The sequence below is a fragment of the Candoia aspera genome, chromosome 6, assembly GCF_035149785.1.
Source record: "Candoia aspera isolate rCanAsp1 chromosome 6, rCanAsp1.hap2, whole genome shotgun sequence".
Taxonomy (NCBI): domain Eukaryota; kingdom Metazoa; phylum Chordata; class Lepidosauria; order Squamata; family Boidae; genus Candoia; species Candoia aspera.
The window spans coordinates 25396401-25415241 of record NC_086158.1 but is presented as its reverse complement, the minus strand read 5'-3'; the positions used below and the strand labels follow the sequence as shown (position 1 = coordinate 25415241).

Sequence of the window (18841 nt, the reverse complement as noted above, 5' to 3'; positions counted from 1 at the left end):
GTGGGCGGGTTGGGTTGCAGTCCTGCTGCATCCCAGCCGCCCTTTGCTCTCCCCGCGTATGCATGTATGTCTCCCACGTAGCAGAAGAGCCAGACCCAGAGGGGGAGTCTGTCTGCCAGCCAAGTGCTGCTCCCTGGTGCTCAGAGGCTGCTCCATCTCCAACTCTCTCTCATTCATTTCGCCGGCTAACATGAGAGATCATGGCCGCCTTCGGGCTCCTGAGCTATGAGCAGAGACCTCTCAAACGGTCCCGCTTGGGGCCGCCCGACGTCTATCCTCAAGACCCCAAGCAGAAGGAGGTAAGCCTCGGGGCTTGGCTCGTGCCTGCCGCACACCTGGTCCGGGGGAGAAGTTTGCCCGGCGACCACCTGGGCGGGGGAAGGGAAGGGAGACAGGCAGGCTAGGTGGCTTGGAGGAGGAGAAGACGCCTGTCAGCCTCAGAGCGGAGCTACTCGCGAGGCTGTGGCGGACCCGGAGAGATTTCGTAGCCTTGAGTTATGGGGGAGGTAATATGCCTGCGCGCCGGGCCCTGACGCACTCCCGGGCTCTGTAGTAGATACCCGCCCCCTCCTCCTTTGCTCTTCTCGGTGCGCTTCCCCCCACCCCCCAAACTTTTGAAAGACGTCGGCTAGGAAAGAAAAGGGCGCTTCCCCTCCCCCGCAACACTGACTGGCGTTTTACGCACCTAAGCCAGCCCCGGGCTAGTCCTAGAGCCCGTGGTGACTGACGACACCCATCCCCCGGCAGGTGGGGACGCTCCTCTTCCCTTCCCAAATTCCCGAGTCTGTCTTAAACTGTGCTTTTCTGGCAGACGTTGTCTATGGACTAGTGACATGACATCTGATCAGTGAAGCAGCTTTTCTTAGTCACCAGTCCCCCAAATCAGATGACTTTCAAAACACTGGCACTTAGCATGTATTGTTCCAGCTACTGGCACTGGGTTGTAACCATGACGCTATGGTACTGTGTAATTAACAGATAATTGCTGGGGGAAGGGTTGTTATAATGCTCGGTACAATTTATCAAGGGATTCCTTAACTCACCTGCTACTCAATTGCCACTAATTTCTGTCCTCTGTAGGTTAAAGTTGCAAGTTACTAAGAAACTGATAAACTAAGGGCTCCTTTACTAAAAAATGCAGAAACACAAGCGATTTTTTTTTAATTTACAAAAAGATGTGGTTCCCAACTTTTAACAGCAAGGATACACAAAATTTCCATAATTAAGCTCTTACTCTATATTAAACCAAAACACCACATTATTTCTATAAGTCATTCCACTTTAACACATAATAAAAATCACTGAGTTCAGTTACTCCTCCCCCTTATATTAAAGAAAAAAAATCATATAAACCTCCTAAACATATTTCTCCCCTCCAAAAGAGAAAACATATTTAATTATTCCCTTCCTACCACTACCATAACTTTAATCTTAATAAACCCAAAAAACAAAGCCAATTCAAAAGAGTAAATTCAAACCTTTAAAGGCAAATAGCATCAATCAAATCCTTAAAGCAAACCAGATGAACATTCTTCGACCCTTATCCCACTTCAAAATAAACCAGGGCAGTTACATATCTCCACGGCGTGCACAGAGCTTTCCTCTTAAAAGAATCAAACAGCCCAACTATCCCCCTCAAAGATTCCAGGTTCTTTTCATGGCATTCCACCAGGGGATCGATTTTACTTATGGCTTGCAGATCACTCTCTCCCTTAGATTTTTCCAACTCCATTATCCAATCTTCATCCAGCATCTCAATAAAAATCCCAACCTCAGTCTTAAAAAAATTTTTTTTTTTCTATCACTCTTAAATTCCTCAATTTCATCCAGCACATCCCCAACCTGATGGAACGTTTTAGATCTCATATTTTCCACAATGTCCTTGATATCTTGATAGAAATGTGAATAATAATAAATAAGTATCTTGCATAAAAGTTTGATAAAAGTCAGAAGAAATCTTTAAAATCCTGGTGAAGGTCAGAAAGAATCTGTTTGAAATCCTCCATGTCTCATGCAGTAGATTATGGTGCCCCCTAGGAGCTTAACCAGCGAAAGTCAAAGATAAGGAAGAATTCCAAAGTGTTTACATAAAGTGAGAGTGAAATAACAGACTATTCTCAAGGGAAAGTGAAAACAGAAAGCTGAAGTTTCAAATCAGCTGATTCAAAGTGTAGGAAAATGCTAATATCTTTAAATTTAATACAAAAATAATAACAGGAAGACAATTGTTTACTCTCCATCTTTGGAATTTCCTTTGGAAGGAAAACAAAATCCAAAATTTAATTAAAAAAAAAAGTAATCGCAAAAATAATGTTAAGCACCAAGAGAACCAGCTTCTCCTCACTCTAGAAAGCCTCTCTTGGGGTATATATACTTAAAAAAAAAACAAATTGGTGATTTAGAAATGGGGTGGCCAGTCTTAGTGTCCCTTTAAGGCTACAGCGGGGCTTGGAAATGGTGATGTCCCAGCCTCCCATCTGCTCTTACCAGTTGAGTGTGAAACACTCTTTGCGATCTTCTGGCTGCAAGCAGCCATCTGGAGGACAGATGGGATGATTCCAAATATTCTCCTTGATCCAGAGAACATTTCTGGGCTTCAGGAAAACCTTCCTGAGCCTGAACCAGTGGGCACAGCCATTCAGTCTTCCATTCCCACCGGAAGCCTTGAGCTTATAAAGTTTCAAATCTCTGTTATGACTTAAGATAGACAAAACAATTTGGTTCCCATGAAAAGCTGTTTATTTTATATAATTATTTCCAAAATCTTAGTGTAAAAGTCTCAATATTCCAAATTTGTCTGGACCCTTAATTCATTTATAACTTTCTTGAATCAAAATCTTACTTAGTTTTTTGCCATTTATTTCCAATTCTTTACATTCTTAAACTTATGGTTTATTTTTCTTTTGCTCAGGAATGAAGGTAAACTCACCAGGTAGCTTTTCAAACTCGTTGCTCCAAAGATCTCTAATAATCCTTAAGATAGTTAAGTAGGCAATTTCTGAAAGTGATTAGAAAGTGAGGTTAGCAAACCCAGAGTCCTATAGAAGGTTCTGCCACAGTTGTGAGCATGATGGCTGATCTCTTCGTCTCTTGGCGCTCAAGCCAACGGGAGACTGTTGTCCTGCAGTCTCCTTGCAAGGTGCAGCTGTCTGGAGCACATGCAGGTAATTTTCCATCCTTATCTGGACAAGTTCAAAATAACTGGTCTATTCGCCAGTTCTTCGGTCTTTGCTGCAGTCATTGTCTCTGCTCTTTCAGAGAGGTGCTTAGTTTGCCATGCCTCCCCTGGAAGTTGGTGTCAACTGCATCTATTATTGATATAGTCAATAATGATTCCTGCACTGGGCAGGGGATTGAACAAGATGGTCTCCAAGGCTTCTTCCAACTTTTATATTCTGTGATTCTAATACATAAATTGCATTATCCACCGGATGGAATTGTGAAGGCACAATTTCCTTTTTAGCTAAAACTTTCTGTCAAGTAAAAGTTTCAGATCTCTCTTAAATGACTTTTGTTGGTAGTTTCTACTTTTGGTGATCCACAGAAAATTCATAAAAACTTTAATGTGTGGATGTAATGGTATGTGGGAATGACGTTGGGAGACAGTGGGAAGATCCACAGCCAGGGGAACTGTTGGATAAGAGGCAGCTTAGCCCGCAGCAGGAATGTGGGCATGGCAAATGTCTCAGAAGGGACCCTCCCTAGTTTCTTGGGTTGTAAAGGCAAGGGGGGAGAAATGTACTTTCAGACTTGCAAGATTATGTTAATGTAACCTTACAATAAAGTAGAATTAGCATGCTTCCTGTCATCTCAGCATGCTTCCTGTCTGGACTACCTTGCAAGTCTGACAGAGGGATTTTTACAATTTTTTACATATGGGGTTAGTAAACCAGATTTCATCTTTGTCTTACCATTTGCCAAGATAGGCTGGAAAGTACTCTGAGCTGCAGAGAAATTTTGATGCCATTTTATAGCTCAAGTTTTCTAAAACACTTTAGAATTATAATATTGAAGATCTTTATTTATCTTCTCAGTCTTTCTATTATTGAAAATACCCATATGGAATGTGAAAAAATAAGCTTATTTTTCAGATTTTAATACCTTTGTCTCATGTTATGTCAGGATAAATTGACTGTTCTAACACCTATCAATTGATAGAACAGTAATATTGTGTATTATAAAATAATGTCAACTGATTAGTATATTGTTTGCTACCATTTTAATAACCAGAACTGGGAATTGTTCTATAGGTATATCTTAGGAAGTACAATAAAGTTGATATTTATATCACTGGGGTCTGCATTCTAACAATTATTTGCATGCCACCCACCTTCTTACTAGTTCAGGGTGGCTTACAGAAATACAGCTTTCAATCTTTGCTATTTGGTTCCTCATTTCATGTCTTGCTTATCAAAACCTGTTATGCCTGAAACAATAATCTTTGACTCTTGGTGATTTCTTAGCATCTCTCTTCACAGAGATTTCAGTTCAGCTGTGGTTTCATGGGGTTGTATTCTCTTGGTTCCTATTTAATCCACTCTTTATGTATTGATGATGTAAATACAAACTCCCAGAATTCCAAATTAATCTGATGTATCCAACTCATGTTTGCAAACCATTTTAAGCTATAATGTGGTTTGTTTGGTTTGGCTTCAGTTGTCAAATAAATTTAGCCATTGTGGTTGTTAACCATGGTATCTGGTTTAATGTGATGCTTGAGCCTAGCCAATAGTCATGTATTCAGCAAATTATGATTAAGTGAAGTAATTCATAACGGTCTGGATTCACATATTCCACAACTCAAAACTGAACAAAGCACATTATGGCTTAACACGTCTGGATCCAGCCAATATATGCCAAATTTAGTAAATATGTAAAACTATTGCTTTTGTGTCTTACACTTTATACAAAACTATACACTGTATACAAAACTATACACTGTATATACAAAAATATGCTGTGACCCTTTCTAATATGCTGAACTGGTATGTTAATTTATTTTATTGACTTCCTGGAACAAGAAGAGCATTGTATTATTTCTTTTGGTCTGCTTTTTCAGCCAATAGATTCCCAAAAGTGGATGCATAGTAATAAATAGAATTACATATATATTTGTGTAACATTATACAATTAAATTATTAACATTTAATACAGTTTGTGTAGGGCTAGTTGTTTGTTGTACATGCACATTTGTTTGCCCTTGCTCCACTTTTTCCTTTTCCTTCTTTATGCATAAAAATATACCATTAAAATAGTACTGGAACAAATAGTAATTGTAAAAGCTTTCCAGAAGAACTTGTTAGCCATAATGTAAAAGGGTCCAACTCTTGAATCTACTGCATTAGTTGAATTTGATTCCTGTCTCTTGAAAAGGTTTATGTGCATAATACAATGCTTACTACTAGGGCTGTGCTGAAACTTGGGACAAAGTTTGAACCTTGTAGCTAATGGGGGACAATTTGGACAAAACTTCACTTATCGAAGACAAGACAGCTGGGTCCAGCCTATCCTATTCTGATTCAAAAACTTCTGCAAAACTCCAGGACAATTTGTTGGTTCAAGTGGTACGAGGGCAACTTCACCAAAAGTTTTCTTCAAAAAAGAAAAAAAAATCCTGTTGGTACCTAACTTGCAATCTTGCTTGGGAGATAGCAGAGTAACTATCACATGAAGTGGGAATAGGAGAGTTGCTGTAGTGGGAGAGGAATGTCATCCTTATAAAAATGACCAACCTGCTTTTTCTCTCTCTAAAGGTGTGGAATTAGTAAGTCTTTGAGCATTTGATGATTTGTACCCTCAGGCTACAAGAAGCCTGTTTGAACAGACTTCTTCTAGATAAATTCTAGTCTTTTGGCTGCCTAGGAGGGAGGGAATAAAGGGCCAGACCATGTGGCAGTGGCTGGACCTCAACAATTTTCTTAGTGAAAAAATACCTTTAAATGTTTTTTTAAACACCACAAGGAAGCTCCTTTCAGAAGGAATAAAGTTCTGGTTATCCCAAAACATTATCTTGAACTAGGAATTATTCTGAGCTGATATTAGGTGGGCTGTCTTTGGACCAATGTATTTGACCCACAAAGTGAGTCTGCTGGTCTCTGCACAGTCCTGTAATTTATCATGTATAACTAGGGTTGGTCAAACAGCTTCAGAGCTTATTTTACACCTTTCAGTATTTATTCATTTATTGTTCAAATTTCTATCACCACCCATCTCCCCCCAAAAGGGGGACTCTGGGCAGTTTACAATAAAATTGACAATTTAAAAACCATTGAACACATAAATTACAATGCAAACAACCAACATAATAAAAATAAAATAAATATAAAATCCAAGTGGTGCAGATTTCATTTGGTAGGGAGGACTCTATGACACCAGCCCTCCCCAGGAAGAGCTATTGCCCTTCTCATCCCAGGCAAGGTAGCAGAACCAGGTATTCAAATCCTTCCAGAAGGCCAGGAGTGAAGGGGCCTGCCTCACCTCTGGGGGCAGAATGTTCTAAAGGGTGGGCGCCACTGCAGAGAAGGCCTGCCTCCTGGACCCCACCAGACAGAATTCTCTTACTGATGGGGTCCACAACATGCCCGCTCTGCATGATTGGGTGGGATGGGTTGATGTAACAGGGAAGAGGCGGTCCCTCAGGTAGCCTGGCCCCATGCCATGTAGAGTTTTAAAGGTGATAACCAACAGCTTGAATTGGACCTGGAAGCAAATTGGCACCCAGTGCAGCTCGCACAGCAGTGGTGTCACATGTGCCGATCTTGGGGCACCAATAACTGCTTGCGTGGCCGCATTCTGGACTAGTTGAATCTTCCATATACTCTTCAAGGGTAGCCCCATGTAGAGTGCATTGCAATAGTCTATATGGGAGATGACCAGGGCATGAGTGACTATTTGGAGGGCATCTTGATTCAGGAAAGGGCGTAACTGGTGCACAACACGTTGTGCAAAGGCCCTTCTGGCCATGACTGCCACCTGTTCGAGCAGGAGTTGTGAGTCCAGGAGGACCACCAGGTTCTGCACTGGTTCTGAATGGGGCAGTGCAACCCCATCCAGAACTAAAGATGACAACTTCCTGGATACTGAGGAGCCATCAACCCACAGCCACTCCGTCTTGCCAGGGTTCAGCTGAAGCCTGTTGTTCCCCACCCAGACCCCCACAGCCCCCAGGCACTGACAAAGGGCATCACTTACCTCACCTGGGATGGAGATACATAATTGAGTATCATCAGCATAAGTAAATTAATACTAAATGAAGATCTGCACAACTATAAAATAATCACCAATTTTCTTGCTTAGTGCAGTATATGAACCCAGCCAATTATGATTTAGTTCGAGGAATAAACTAGGTCACTATATCATATCTGAATCACTGCTTTTTTGCAGCTGGTTTTAATTGCTGAATAACTCTAATTAGCCCTAAAGCAGCTAACAGTATCAACTGTTAAACCTTTAGATTGCAGTTAAACCTTTAACTATACAGGCTGGAGATATTGGTAGCTGTAATCCCGATACTTCTGGAGAACCCAGGATAATGAAGGCTGGGCTCTAAAGAAGTACATAGAACTGATGAGAATAAACATGCAGATGGTGAATGTCATGTTCCACACAGCAAGACCAAGGGTGTAAAAACTACACAAATTTCAGTAACATATCTTTGGTGCTGGTGTGGAATAAATGCAGAATTTTGGAAACACTGTGAGGAATTCTGTAGCCACATTTATAGTTAATTAAGATAGATCACTTTGAATACTTTGAGATGCTTTTCCCTAGATTTCTCCCCACCTGGGCTGAGTTCTCATTTATGAGATAAGCTATCAACTGACTCAACTGCTACTATTGCTTCCATTCCTTTCCTAGCCTTCCCCTAATCTCTCATACTGAAACACTGAAATACCATGAGTAGATTGCTTAACGTATGGAAGAAAAAGGGTTGGAACCAAGGTAAGGTAGTTCTACCTTAATTTAATTCTAATTATCTTAATTTCAGTGAGATTTAACTTAGTCTAGATCCCACCGAATTGCTATTTTGGTGTTGTGTATATAAGCACATGACACTTTAAGGTTACAATTTACACTATTTAAAAGAAACGGATCAAACAGAAACAATAGGGGTGTTGCAGTGCATGTTAAGAAGAAATATACTTGCACAGAAATCAGAGCATGGAAATCCTATTGAAAGTGTTTGATCTAGAGTAACAGAAGAATGAAACACGAAATGTTACCATTGTGGGAGTTTATTAAAGATTGGCTAGACAGGCAAAAGATAAATATGAGGCCTTCCTACACCAGATGACTAGTATTTCAAAGATGCATGCAATAGTGATAATGGGTGATTTCAGTTATCCTGATATCCACTGGGAATCTAACTCAGAGGTCCAACAAATCCTTGTCCTCTCTTGCTGACAATTTCATTTATTGGAAGGTGGATAAAGCAGCAAAGTGGTCTGCTTAACCTGGACCTAATCCTCACTAAAAGGGAGGAGTTGGTTGAAGAAGTGGAGATGATTGACACTTGAATATGCTATTTTTGAATTTGTGATTTTGAGGGGAGAAGGGTGTGATTTTAAGCACCTGTGTGATATAATGATTAAGCTGTTGGACTAGGAATGGGGAGACTAGTGTAGGGGGGATGGGGAATGGCCTTGAAATGCTGCACTGGTCAGATAAGCGGGACTTGAGCCCAATCCAAGAAACTAACTTGAGAAAATGTCTTAGATAAGCTCTTCTCTAGTTCACATGAAGATGGAGGGAGGGAGGAAGCACATTCAGACTTGCAAAATTCTGTTTCTATGCTGTTAAAATAAAAGTAGTTCTGGCCTATATGACATTGGTTTCTTAATCTGGTCTACCTTGTGGGGCTGACAACCAGGCTGTAATCCACCTTCAGACAAAGAAGCTCACTGGTTGACTTATGTTAGAAATGCCTATTCTGATAGAACATTTTTGTTATGACATCGTATGTCTGCTATTCCTGGTGCATGTCTAAAATTTATCAGTCCACCTATGGATAGAAAAATTAACTTTTCCCAACAGAGAACAGCTGGTTCTTGGGCAAAAATAAGATCTATGGTGCAAATCAATTGAATGCTTTCCCCACACCCAACCTACTCCTCCCTCCAGATTTTCTTTTCTTTCCTTTTACCTTTTCCTCTAGACTTCAGTGTTTTAGCTTTTTATATTAATTTTTAATGTATGTTTTATTTCTGTGTTTTAGCTTTTTATATCAGATTTAATGTACTTTTGTGTTTTAGCTTCTTATATTAGATTTTAATGTACCTTCTGTGTTATTAACTGACTGTACCCCACCCCTCTTATGCTGGTCTTTGGCTGTAATAAAGATTTGTTTGTTTATTGAATGCTTTGTGGTTGCTATTCATGGAAGCTGCTGATAGGTTCAAGTTGTTCTGAGTCAGGAACTGTGTACATTTGATTCTGTAGCACAACAAAGACAAACAGTATGTGCATTTTTGTTGCAAACATTAACACTGGATATATATTTTTCAGGGAAATTTTTAATAAAATTCTGTCATTCATTTATATAATATGATCATTATATTTTATGGACTAGAGAATACATTAAAATGTAGATTTACAGCCTCTATCTTTTGCCCTTTAAATGGGCTTGATACACTTTGCTCAGAACCAGGCTACCTAGTTAAGCCATAATATAATCTATTTGTTTTTGTATAGTATGTTATATGAATATAGTAACTGTATTTTCTTTACCTGAGTTTAGTATATTATATGAATCTAGTTGATGAATTTCTGGCTTTCTCACTTCTCTTCCTCTTTTTTTGCACACACAGGGAGGAGTTTGAAAATTTGTACTCTCAGTTTTAAATTAAGAAAGAAGGTGTTCTGGCTAAGATGTAGTGAAAAATTGCAATTTTTATAACAGCTTGTGGAATCCTCCCATCTTGTTTTTTTTTATATGAAGAGTGGGATGCATTAATTTCAAGACTTGCTCTGGCTTGCTCTCATTCCTAAACCACAAACTAAATAATGGTTTTATGCCAAACTAGGTTAGTGCTTTGTACCATTCAGTGGATCTCTGCAGTATGTTAGCTGACACTATTTTCAGTAACTAGCTGAAAGATTACTTACCTGCTTGACCGGATCTACATATGTCGAGTATATAGTCTTGATGGCAGCATGCTTAGTGACTTGAGGAATTAGCAGATCCGTAAGTGTCACATGTGGAATGCTGCGGCTCTTAGATGTTGTATAGCAGCAAGATTGAAATGGGTTACTGGTGACCTTTCAGATGATGTTGCACAAAAATTCTCATCTGTGTTCACTGCTGAGCAAGATGGTGTGGTTGCTGAGATTCCAGAAGGTCATAATTTCTCAGATACACAATAAAGTTTTAGCTAAATTGGCAATGCCATTTTTTTCTTTGTATGAATTCTCAAGACAGTATACAAACATGCAGAATATAAAACATAACAAAGTCAATGCAAACAAAATAAAAAATTTAAGTCCATGTAATTAAGAATTAACAGCTTTGCAAAAGAGATGTAAATGTCATCTTACAATAAGAGTATGTGAGAGATTGGCATCTTGCATCCAATCCCTATTCCACTTCCATTCCCAATATTTTTAAAAGTACAAACATTTTGGCTGTCATATACAGGACCAGACAGCATGTTACCTTAAAAGCCTGGCTAGCAACCACATTAATTAATTAATTCTTAGCGTAGGGGCAGAAGGCTTAATCTTTTATCTTTGTTGTATTCCTGAATGGGGATAGTTGTCCTGCATGTGCAGTTTGTATTATCGAAAGTGATTGGGATACAGGAACTGATCTGAATTAGGACATAATATGGGTCAAGGGAATTAAAAATCCATAAAGCAATGTTTCTCCATTTTCTGCAGTTGTGGAAGACTTATAAACACTCAGAAAATGTGAGGCCCATGGAATTAAGAGCATGGTGGACATATTTTTGGCAAATAACATAATGCTTATAATTGCATATGTATATTTTCCCATCTCCTCCATTTTAAAGGTGTTTTAAAACTAAATTTTGTACCAAAAATGTAATCCAAAATTATGTATTTACTTGTCAATTGAATTATTTTATGTACTCCATACAATATAATAACAATAGCGCATTGCACAAACTTGCTTGTCAATAATAATCTTCAGGACAAAGCTGTGAGTACCATCTTTTTCATAACAGTTGATTGATATCTAGCTCAATAATGCACAGGTTGAGCAGTAAATCAGGTTCTGGATGTAGTCGATTTCTTTTCTTGTTCTTTCTTTTCACTAGATTTCAAACCCCATGCTTACAACTGTAGGAAATTTGGGAGGGCAGTAGGAATTAACAGCTACATTGAATAGCTCTGGATATTCTGTACATACAGTAACCCCGAAATTTGGAGAATATTTTTTTACTGAAGGCTACTTTAAGTTCCATGTCCAAGGTTGAATCAACAAGTGCTATCTCATATGAACTGGAAGGTTGAAGTATTTCTCCTGCCTGAGTGGTCTAATGGTTTGTCTCTGTAATGTAAAATGCAGACTGAAACTGCTGAACCAACTGAACCAAGTAACAGAGTAAACAAAAATACTCAAATATAACAGGGTTTTTTTTTCTCCATATTATCCACAAATTGCCTCCTTCCTAAATCCCAATCTGGGTCAGATCCCTTGACATTACTTTAGTGTAAAAGAAGCAGCAGCAGCAGCAGCAGCTACTGTTACCTATATGTTTAAGAACACAGAGTTTGTATCATTAATGTGTGAAATGGTTTAGACCTTGTTTTTAAACAAAAGGTTTAGATGAATTTGGTAAGTGCCAAATTTTAATTATTTTTAAATAATGTAAGAGAATGGTGTATGAAACGTTGATAACAAAAATCCATAAATTAAAATAGATTTGTAAGGATAACAGACAAAGAAAGCATGAAATTATATCTTAACAAAGTACAACAGAAGTTCTAATTCTTTAGTGAGAATCTGATCAAAGGAAAAAAAAATTGGAACTGCTGCGAAACTAAGTTAACAAAATACTTTATTTGTAGGATGAGTTAACTGCTGTGAATGTAAAGCAAGGTTTCAGTAATCAGCCAGCTTTCTCAGGAGATGAACATGGGTCTGCTAGAAATATTGTTATTAACCCATCAAAGGTAAGTGCTTTTTGCAACCTTCAAAAGTGCTTCCTCTAAATAATTTCTAATTTTATGTGCTATGCTTTGCAATTATCTTCCTTACCCTTGATTTGGTAATGTGGGTCTTCATTTTTTAGTTCTTTAGGCAGAAATCTGTGTATCTTGAAAGTTACAGATACATAAGTGAATGCATGCTGATCTTTCAAGAATGTTGACTTGTAAGTGTTGAGTGCCTTACTCTTCCATTTTGAATGAAGTCTCTGCATATATTGGTTAGACTTCATTTCTCTGAAATGAGTGCTCCATATGATGATCAAGGATGCAATTTTACAAAGGATTTTTAATTGGTATTTGAAAGAAGGCAAATGGCACAGGCTTCAAATTTAATGTTTCAAATTTCTGCAAATACACTTTGATAATGAAGTGTATTTTTTATTATAGCTTAACAGATATTTTAATATTCAATGCTAATATCTTGTATTTTATATGCCCATGATATCTATACTTAAAAGTAATGGGGAACCATTTTAGCTATTCACATTATCAAGTTTCTGACTACTCCAATTAAGAAATTAGAGGCTAATCTTATTAAGATAATACTTAAAGTACATTGCTGACTCGATCTCTTAAATCTACTGTATATACTAAGGCTTAGAAAATGCTTATTCTGTCTGTGTTTTTTTCCCTTTATCAGATTGGTGCTTATTTTAGCAGCATATTAGCAGAGAAGTTAAAACTTAATACATTCCAGGATACAGGAAAGAAGAAATTGCAAGTAAATGCTAAAGACAATTACTGGCTAGTTACTGCTCGTTCCCAGAGTGCAATTCATACTTGGTTTGCAGATTTGGCAGGAAATAAGCCACTGACTTTCCTAGCAAAAAAGGTACTTTGATGGCTTCTTAGATATTTGGGATAGGGGATGGTTCAGTTGACTCTGGTCTGAATATCAACAGTATCGTATTAACAAAATAAGCAAGGTATTCGATTAAGGCAGCTTCTTGCAAAGGGAATTACAAGAGTTATTGTTCTCTTCTTGCCTCTAACAATCTGTTTTGTCTTTTTTATCTCCTTTTCTTCAAATTTTCTATGGGCTCTTCTTTCTTATGTCTGAACTGATGCTGCTGAGCCAGCAGAAAAGGGTGCCAACATAAATTATCTTTGAGGACTCCGGCAAGTTTCTACAGCTGTTTGTGCAATGTAGTCACTTATGACCTCCTTGGTGGAGAGGGTGTCATTTTGTTCCTGTTGCTAGTCTACCACACTAATGAGGCCAGTGAACGGTACCTTAGTTATTTCTTGCAACTGATTTAAGGAAAGGGTTTGGTGGATTCTGCTCTTTCATTTCCCTTGTCAGTGGAAAAACAACCACCAATCATTTTTGCTCATGGGAGATAGTGCAGGGTGGTGCCAGTTTGGACAGATGCTTAAAATGGTAAGTTTAGCTACTGGACAAGCTGACTAAGGGAGTCATGAAGTGGAGCAGGGGAGAATGACTGATAACAGATGAGTACGATCCCTGGCTAACGCTACAAGAGCTGGCAACAAGTGACTGAGGAATCCAGTTTTGACTCTATGCCAGCAGCAGACAGATGTAGCTGCTGGGTGGCCATGGATTATATGTGCATTAGAGCAGACTTCTGGATTTGCACAGTTTTGATTGGCCTGTACATAATAGCGACAATAACTTCTATGGCCTTCATATTGCCTAAGTCAGAATGCACTGGACAAAATGGCATCTTGCCCTCCAATGGGTTGTCAGTAACTATGATGCATTGCACAGACAGCTATAGAAACTTGCACGAGTCCTCAGAGATAATAAAAAGAGTAAAAACTGTAAAAAATATAGTCTTGTGAAAACCCTTGTTGCAAGCTGTGAAGAAGTTTCATGAAGCCAATAGTGACAGATCTAGCAACCCTTGGCTAGCAAACGTGGCTTTCTTTCCCTTTTTAAATCAGCCTTGTGCTCTGCACAGGACTAAGTGCTTAATTCAAGTTTGGAAGATGCTCATGTAAGATGTGACAAGCACTATGGAAACTGCCAGTGAGGTGTTTTGTGGGCAGATGGCTGTGTAAGAATCCAGGTGACCTGTCCCTTCTGCAGGCCAATCCAATCCAATCCAATCCAATCCAACCAGAGTCCAATGACTAGAGAATTTTGCTGTGGCAAGTAAAAGTTAGATCAGAAAACAAAAACTTTTTGTTGTCTAATTGCTGTAAGATGTAGCTTTGTCTCTGTGTATGGAATTACTTTGGAATCCTTTTATTTGAGCTTAGCTGATTAACTCCTTCCATTTTGCTGTTATTGTTTTGTGAAATCCTCTCCCTCTTAGCATTTTTTTAGATTGTAAGACTTTCCAAAGTTCAGATTTGGAACTTATTTTCAATATTTTCTGAAACCTGTTAAAATCTATTTCCTGGGGGCCAGAGATGTTGCCATTTTTAGATATTGAAAGGACAATCCTAAATTTCAACTGGGAGGGCTCACCATCAGTGCACCTGATCTCTTTTTCACAGGGCTTAGATGCAACATTTTTGTGCTTGCATCTTAATGGAACATGACATTTTAATGATTGGCATTTATAGAAACTGTTAATTATAACATTTAGATGTAAGAGCTGCCAGTGTGACAGAATACAAATTTATCATATTTTGCCTTGAATGTTTTCCAGAAACAGCATATTATGGCTATGTATTCAATATTATTTTGAAAAAAAAAAGGGGAAATACATTTCATCAGTGAACAAAATATTGATTTTGCTGGCAAGTGTGTTTTTGGCTTGCCAGTTTAAAATCAAACAGGCTTTAATGAGCATAGTGCATAATTTCATGTGACCAATGTTGACCCTGTATTATTTGAACATATAAATTATTTGTGACAAATCAAAGAGCAACATCAAAATGTCAGTTCCCTGAATCTGATATGATTCAGTTACTAACTTTTGCTTTCTCTAAGTACTGCTATCATTTTTTTCCCCTACATTCAGTTATTCCTAGATCTCTGTAGTTGAATAAAACTTTTGTTATTTGTCATCTTACAGTTTTATAGTACTGGGCTACTTTTAAAAATTCTTCCTCTTCAAACATAGGTCCCAATTCTCAGCAAAAAGGAAGACGTTTTTGCATATTTAGCAAGATACTCTGTGCCACTGTTGAGAGCAGCATGGTTGATAAAAATGACTTGTGCCTACTACTCAGCCATCTCTGAAGCTAAAATCAAGAAACGCCAGGCAGCTGATCCAAATCTTGGTAATAAATGTTGAATGTAATATCTTTGTATTAGGAATGCACATTTTTGCACTATGGTGGGGATGGTACAAGTGGATAAGTTCACTTACTCCTGCAAGCTACAGCATGTATCAGTGTAATTGAAACAAACAAAAACCATAAGCTAATTGCATTAGAAAATGACAATCAAGCTTCCGTTTCCTTTAAGTTCTCATTATTGATCAATTAAAAATATTTGAATATTTAGTACAACAGCAGAATTAAAGCAGAAGCATGATTAATGACCTACGGAGGAAATGTATTAATTGTCCCCTTCCTACCCTAAAAGATAGACTTGAACAGATTCTAGACAATTAGGGTGTCTCTATTAATGACTTTTGCTTATTACAGTATGTATATTAATAATATGTTTTTCAAGAATGGTAGTTGCTGTCACTTAGCTAGAAATTTAGTAAAAGTATCAATTCCTCAAATTGATGGTTCATTTTATTTAAAGTATTGATATTGGTAGATAATACATACCCATCATGCTATTTCTTTTGGGGTAAACATCATCACTCAGAGTGCAGAAAAGGAGTAAAAAAGATGCCAAATAAATTGAGGGAATGAGGTAAAAAAAAGAAGAAGTAGGAAATACAGCTAATAGCCAGTTTATACAGTATCTCTCCATATCTTTCTAGCATCGCAAACCATCCTTAGTTTCATCACAGTTTCATACACTGCCTTTGGTTCTTTAAGCTCTTTCCCTGTTTCTTGTTGAGGATCTCATCAGCTCTGTCCAGCCACAGTTTGCTTTGTCTTCACCTTCCTCTGAATTAATTCATTCTTTTTGCATATATTCCTTTTGTAGTTTGATCCTCATTCATTCTCTCTATACAACTAAACTACTTCATTGTACTTCTTCTACAACAGTTACTCACTTTTGTATTCAGTCTGGATTTGGTCAGCACCCATTCATTTTTCTCCCTATTTTTTCTGTTTTACGATACACACTTCTTAAGTGCCCCATTCTCACTGCATTCAGCTTGCTTTTGTTTCTTCAGGAATACTCAACTTTCAGTTCCATGTAACAAACTGGACAAAGCACACTCTTATACATGCTGACTTTTGCTTCTTTTGACAAACAGTAATTCCTTGCCACAGATCACATAGCTTCCTATTACCGTTTTCACAACTTAAAATTGCTCCATCCATTTCCCCATCTTTAATAATCATTCTACCCAGGTAGACAATTTCATTTATTTCTTCTATATATATATTTTTGCCATTTATATATAACTTGAATTGAATCCATTTTTCCTATCAAACGCAACTTACCTTGGTCATTGACATATTAATTTTCAAATCCCTTGGCATCATACAATCTATTTAACTTCACTGCAGAGCATTTTGAGTCTCAGCCAACAACAACGCCTTATTTGCATACAAAAATACCTTCACATTAACATTCTCAAACAATGTATCTACTATGCTGTCTCACAAGTACTCTGTATATATTTATCCATAAAGATATTAAACAACCCAGGGAACATCTCCCCGCTTTTGGCGGGAGATGGGTGGTGATAGAAATGTGAATAGTAAATAAATAAATAAAATGAACATCATACTTCCTTGTCTTATTCCTTACTCAGTGCTGAACATTAATTAAGCATTCCATTTACTTTTAGCACACTTTACTTCCATTATATACTGCTCTTATTGCATTTATCTTCCAGTCTGTATTACTGTGAAACATTTCATAATTTAAGCATATACACTTTATCATATGCTTTTTTAAAATCAACAAATATTCAATAAACTGTCTTCTCTGTAAAAAATTTAGTTAATGTAAAACATGGCAGCTAGGCTGCTAACTAGAGCGTAGTGTCTGGATCTTTGGTTCTTCCAGTGTCACCATTTATTGGAGTGTAACATGCCGCCATCTCCAATGGATTCCTACTTTCCTACATGCATACAATAACCTCTTGTTGACCTACATGTTGCTCCTTTCATTTATAAGTAAGACCAGTTTAGCTTATGCCAAAGTTTGATCTTGAAGTGAATGCCAAACATCAGAGTTTACAAAGGTAATAGAACTTTCTATACCTTTTCACTTGAAAGCTTGTATTTTCAGTCAGCTTACACCCAGAAGTGTTTCAGATTTTTCCCCATCTGTTTAAATGTGATTTCTGAAGAGAGATCTGCCAACATCATTAATTGAGAGGGTACTTGTTGAGATAGTGAAATTGAGTGGAATATTAACCACATGTAGTCAACTATACTACAAAAAGAATTGGCTTTCTCCCTTCTAACCCTGAGAGCAAACCTTGCAGTGAAAGATTCCAAATTTGCCTTTAACTTCTTATGTAAAGCACTTTTCATTTTAAAGGGTAATTTAGAGAGCTTAAAATAAAAGATGTATAATCCAGAAGATCACAAAGAAGAAATAAGTCACACTGCATTTGGCTTTTAAACAAATATTCTGGTTGTTGCTGTTAGTTTAAAGATGTTTATACCCTCACTTTTTCACAAAGGAATTCACTCTTGCAGATGTAAGCTATTCTATTTGTGCATTCACTCAATAAGATATGCTTGGTTGAGTTTCATAACAATCATGGGTGTGAACGGAGCTTTCCTTACTTCACTGGTATGTGGCATGTTCAGTATGCCTAATTAAACCTGCTGCACTCAATAATTCATTCCAATTGCTTTTATGGAGTCCTTGGTGCTCTCTGGGCCTTGTTGTTTTCTTGCAGACGTTTCATTGCCAGACTAGGCAACATCTTCAGTGTGAAAAGGGAGTGAGGTTTGCTCTGCTTGTGCTGGTGGTCTCTCCTTGGTCCTAGTCTGGCAATGAAACGTCTGCAAGAAAATAACAAGGCTCAGAGAGCACCAAGGACTCCACAGTTCAACTCTGAGCTACAAATATTCTCTTCAATTGCTTCTATATCATAGATCTTTGTCTTCATACTTATCTATTGGTACCTCCAAGCAAATGTAATTGACTTGCAAAATATGAGCTGTTATATGTAAAGTAGACTTCTCAACCTTGTGTTTTCCAGATGTGTTGAACTATAGCTCCCAAAACATCTGGAGAAGAGTAGTATAAAGTATTCCTTCCAAAGTGGACTACTGTTTCTAGTGAACGTCCAAATGGATAGCTTTGCTAATGCAATAAGGGCAGAAGCTGCATTTACACTAAGCAAGATGTTTAAACCATGGGTTGTTGAACAAGCCATAGTGTTCCTTTTTGCATGTAATGTTATGACATCCATCATACTAGGCTGAAAAGATGCCATAGGTTTTGTTAACTAAACCAGAGGGTCTTGTAGTACTTATACTATTAAGTAAAATGCCAGCATACAATGTACTGTGGCATGTTTGTTGATATAGCAAATGAAATAAATTCTAGTTTTGTTAAACTTAATGGCTGTTGCATTAAGTTTCAGAGATACATTATTGACTGATCTATAGAAGTAATAAGACTAATTTCTTTTCTTGAAAGCCCAGAGGCATCATT

At 37.8% G+C, this 18841-nt stretch overlaps 1 protein-coding gene across 1 annotated transcript in view; it reads left to right on the top strand.

Annotated features, from left to right (window-relative positions):
* Positions 1–200: 200 nt before the first annotated feature.
* The window catches only part of MED12L (mediator complex subunit 12L), a 200078-nt gene continuing 181437 nt past the window's right edge, over positions 201–18841 (top strand). Inside the window, exons 1-4 of the mRNA XM_063306563.1 lie at positions 201–299; positions 12028–12132; positions 12809–13000; positions 15204–15363. Of these exons, the coding sequence (XP_063162633.1) occupies positions 201–299; positions 12028–12132; positions 12809–13000; positions 15204–15363 (556 nt within the window). The remainder of the gene's footprint in view (positions 300–12027; positions 12133–12808; positions 13001–15203; positions 15364–18841) is intronic.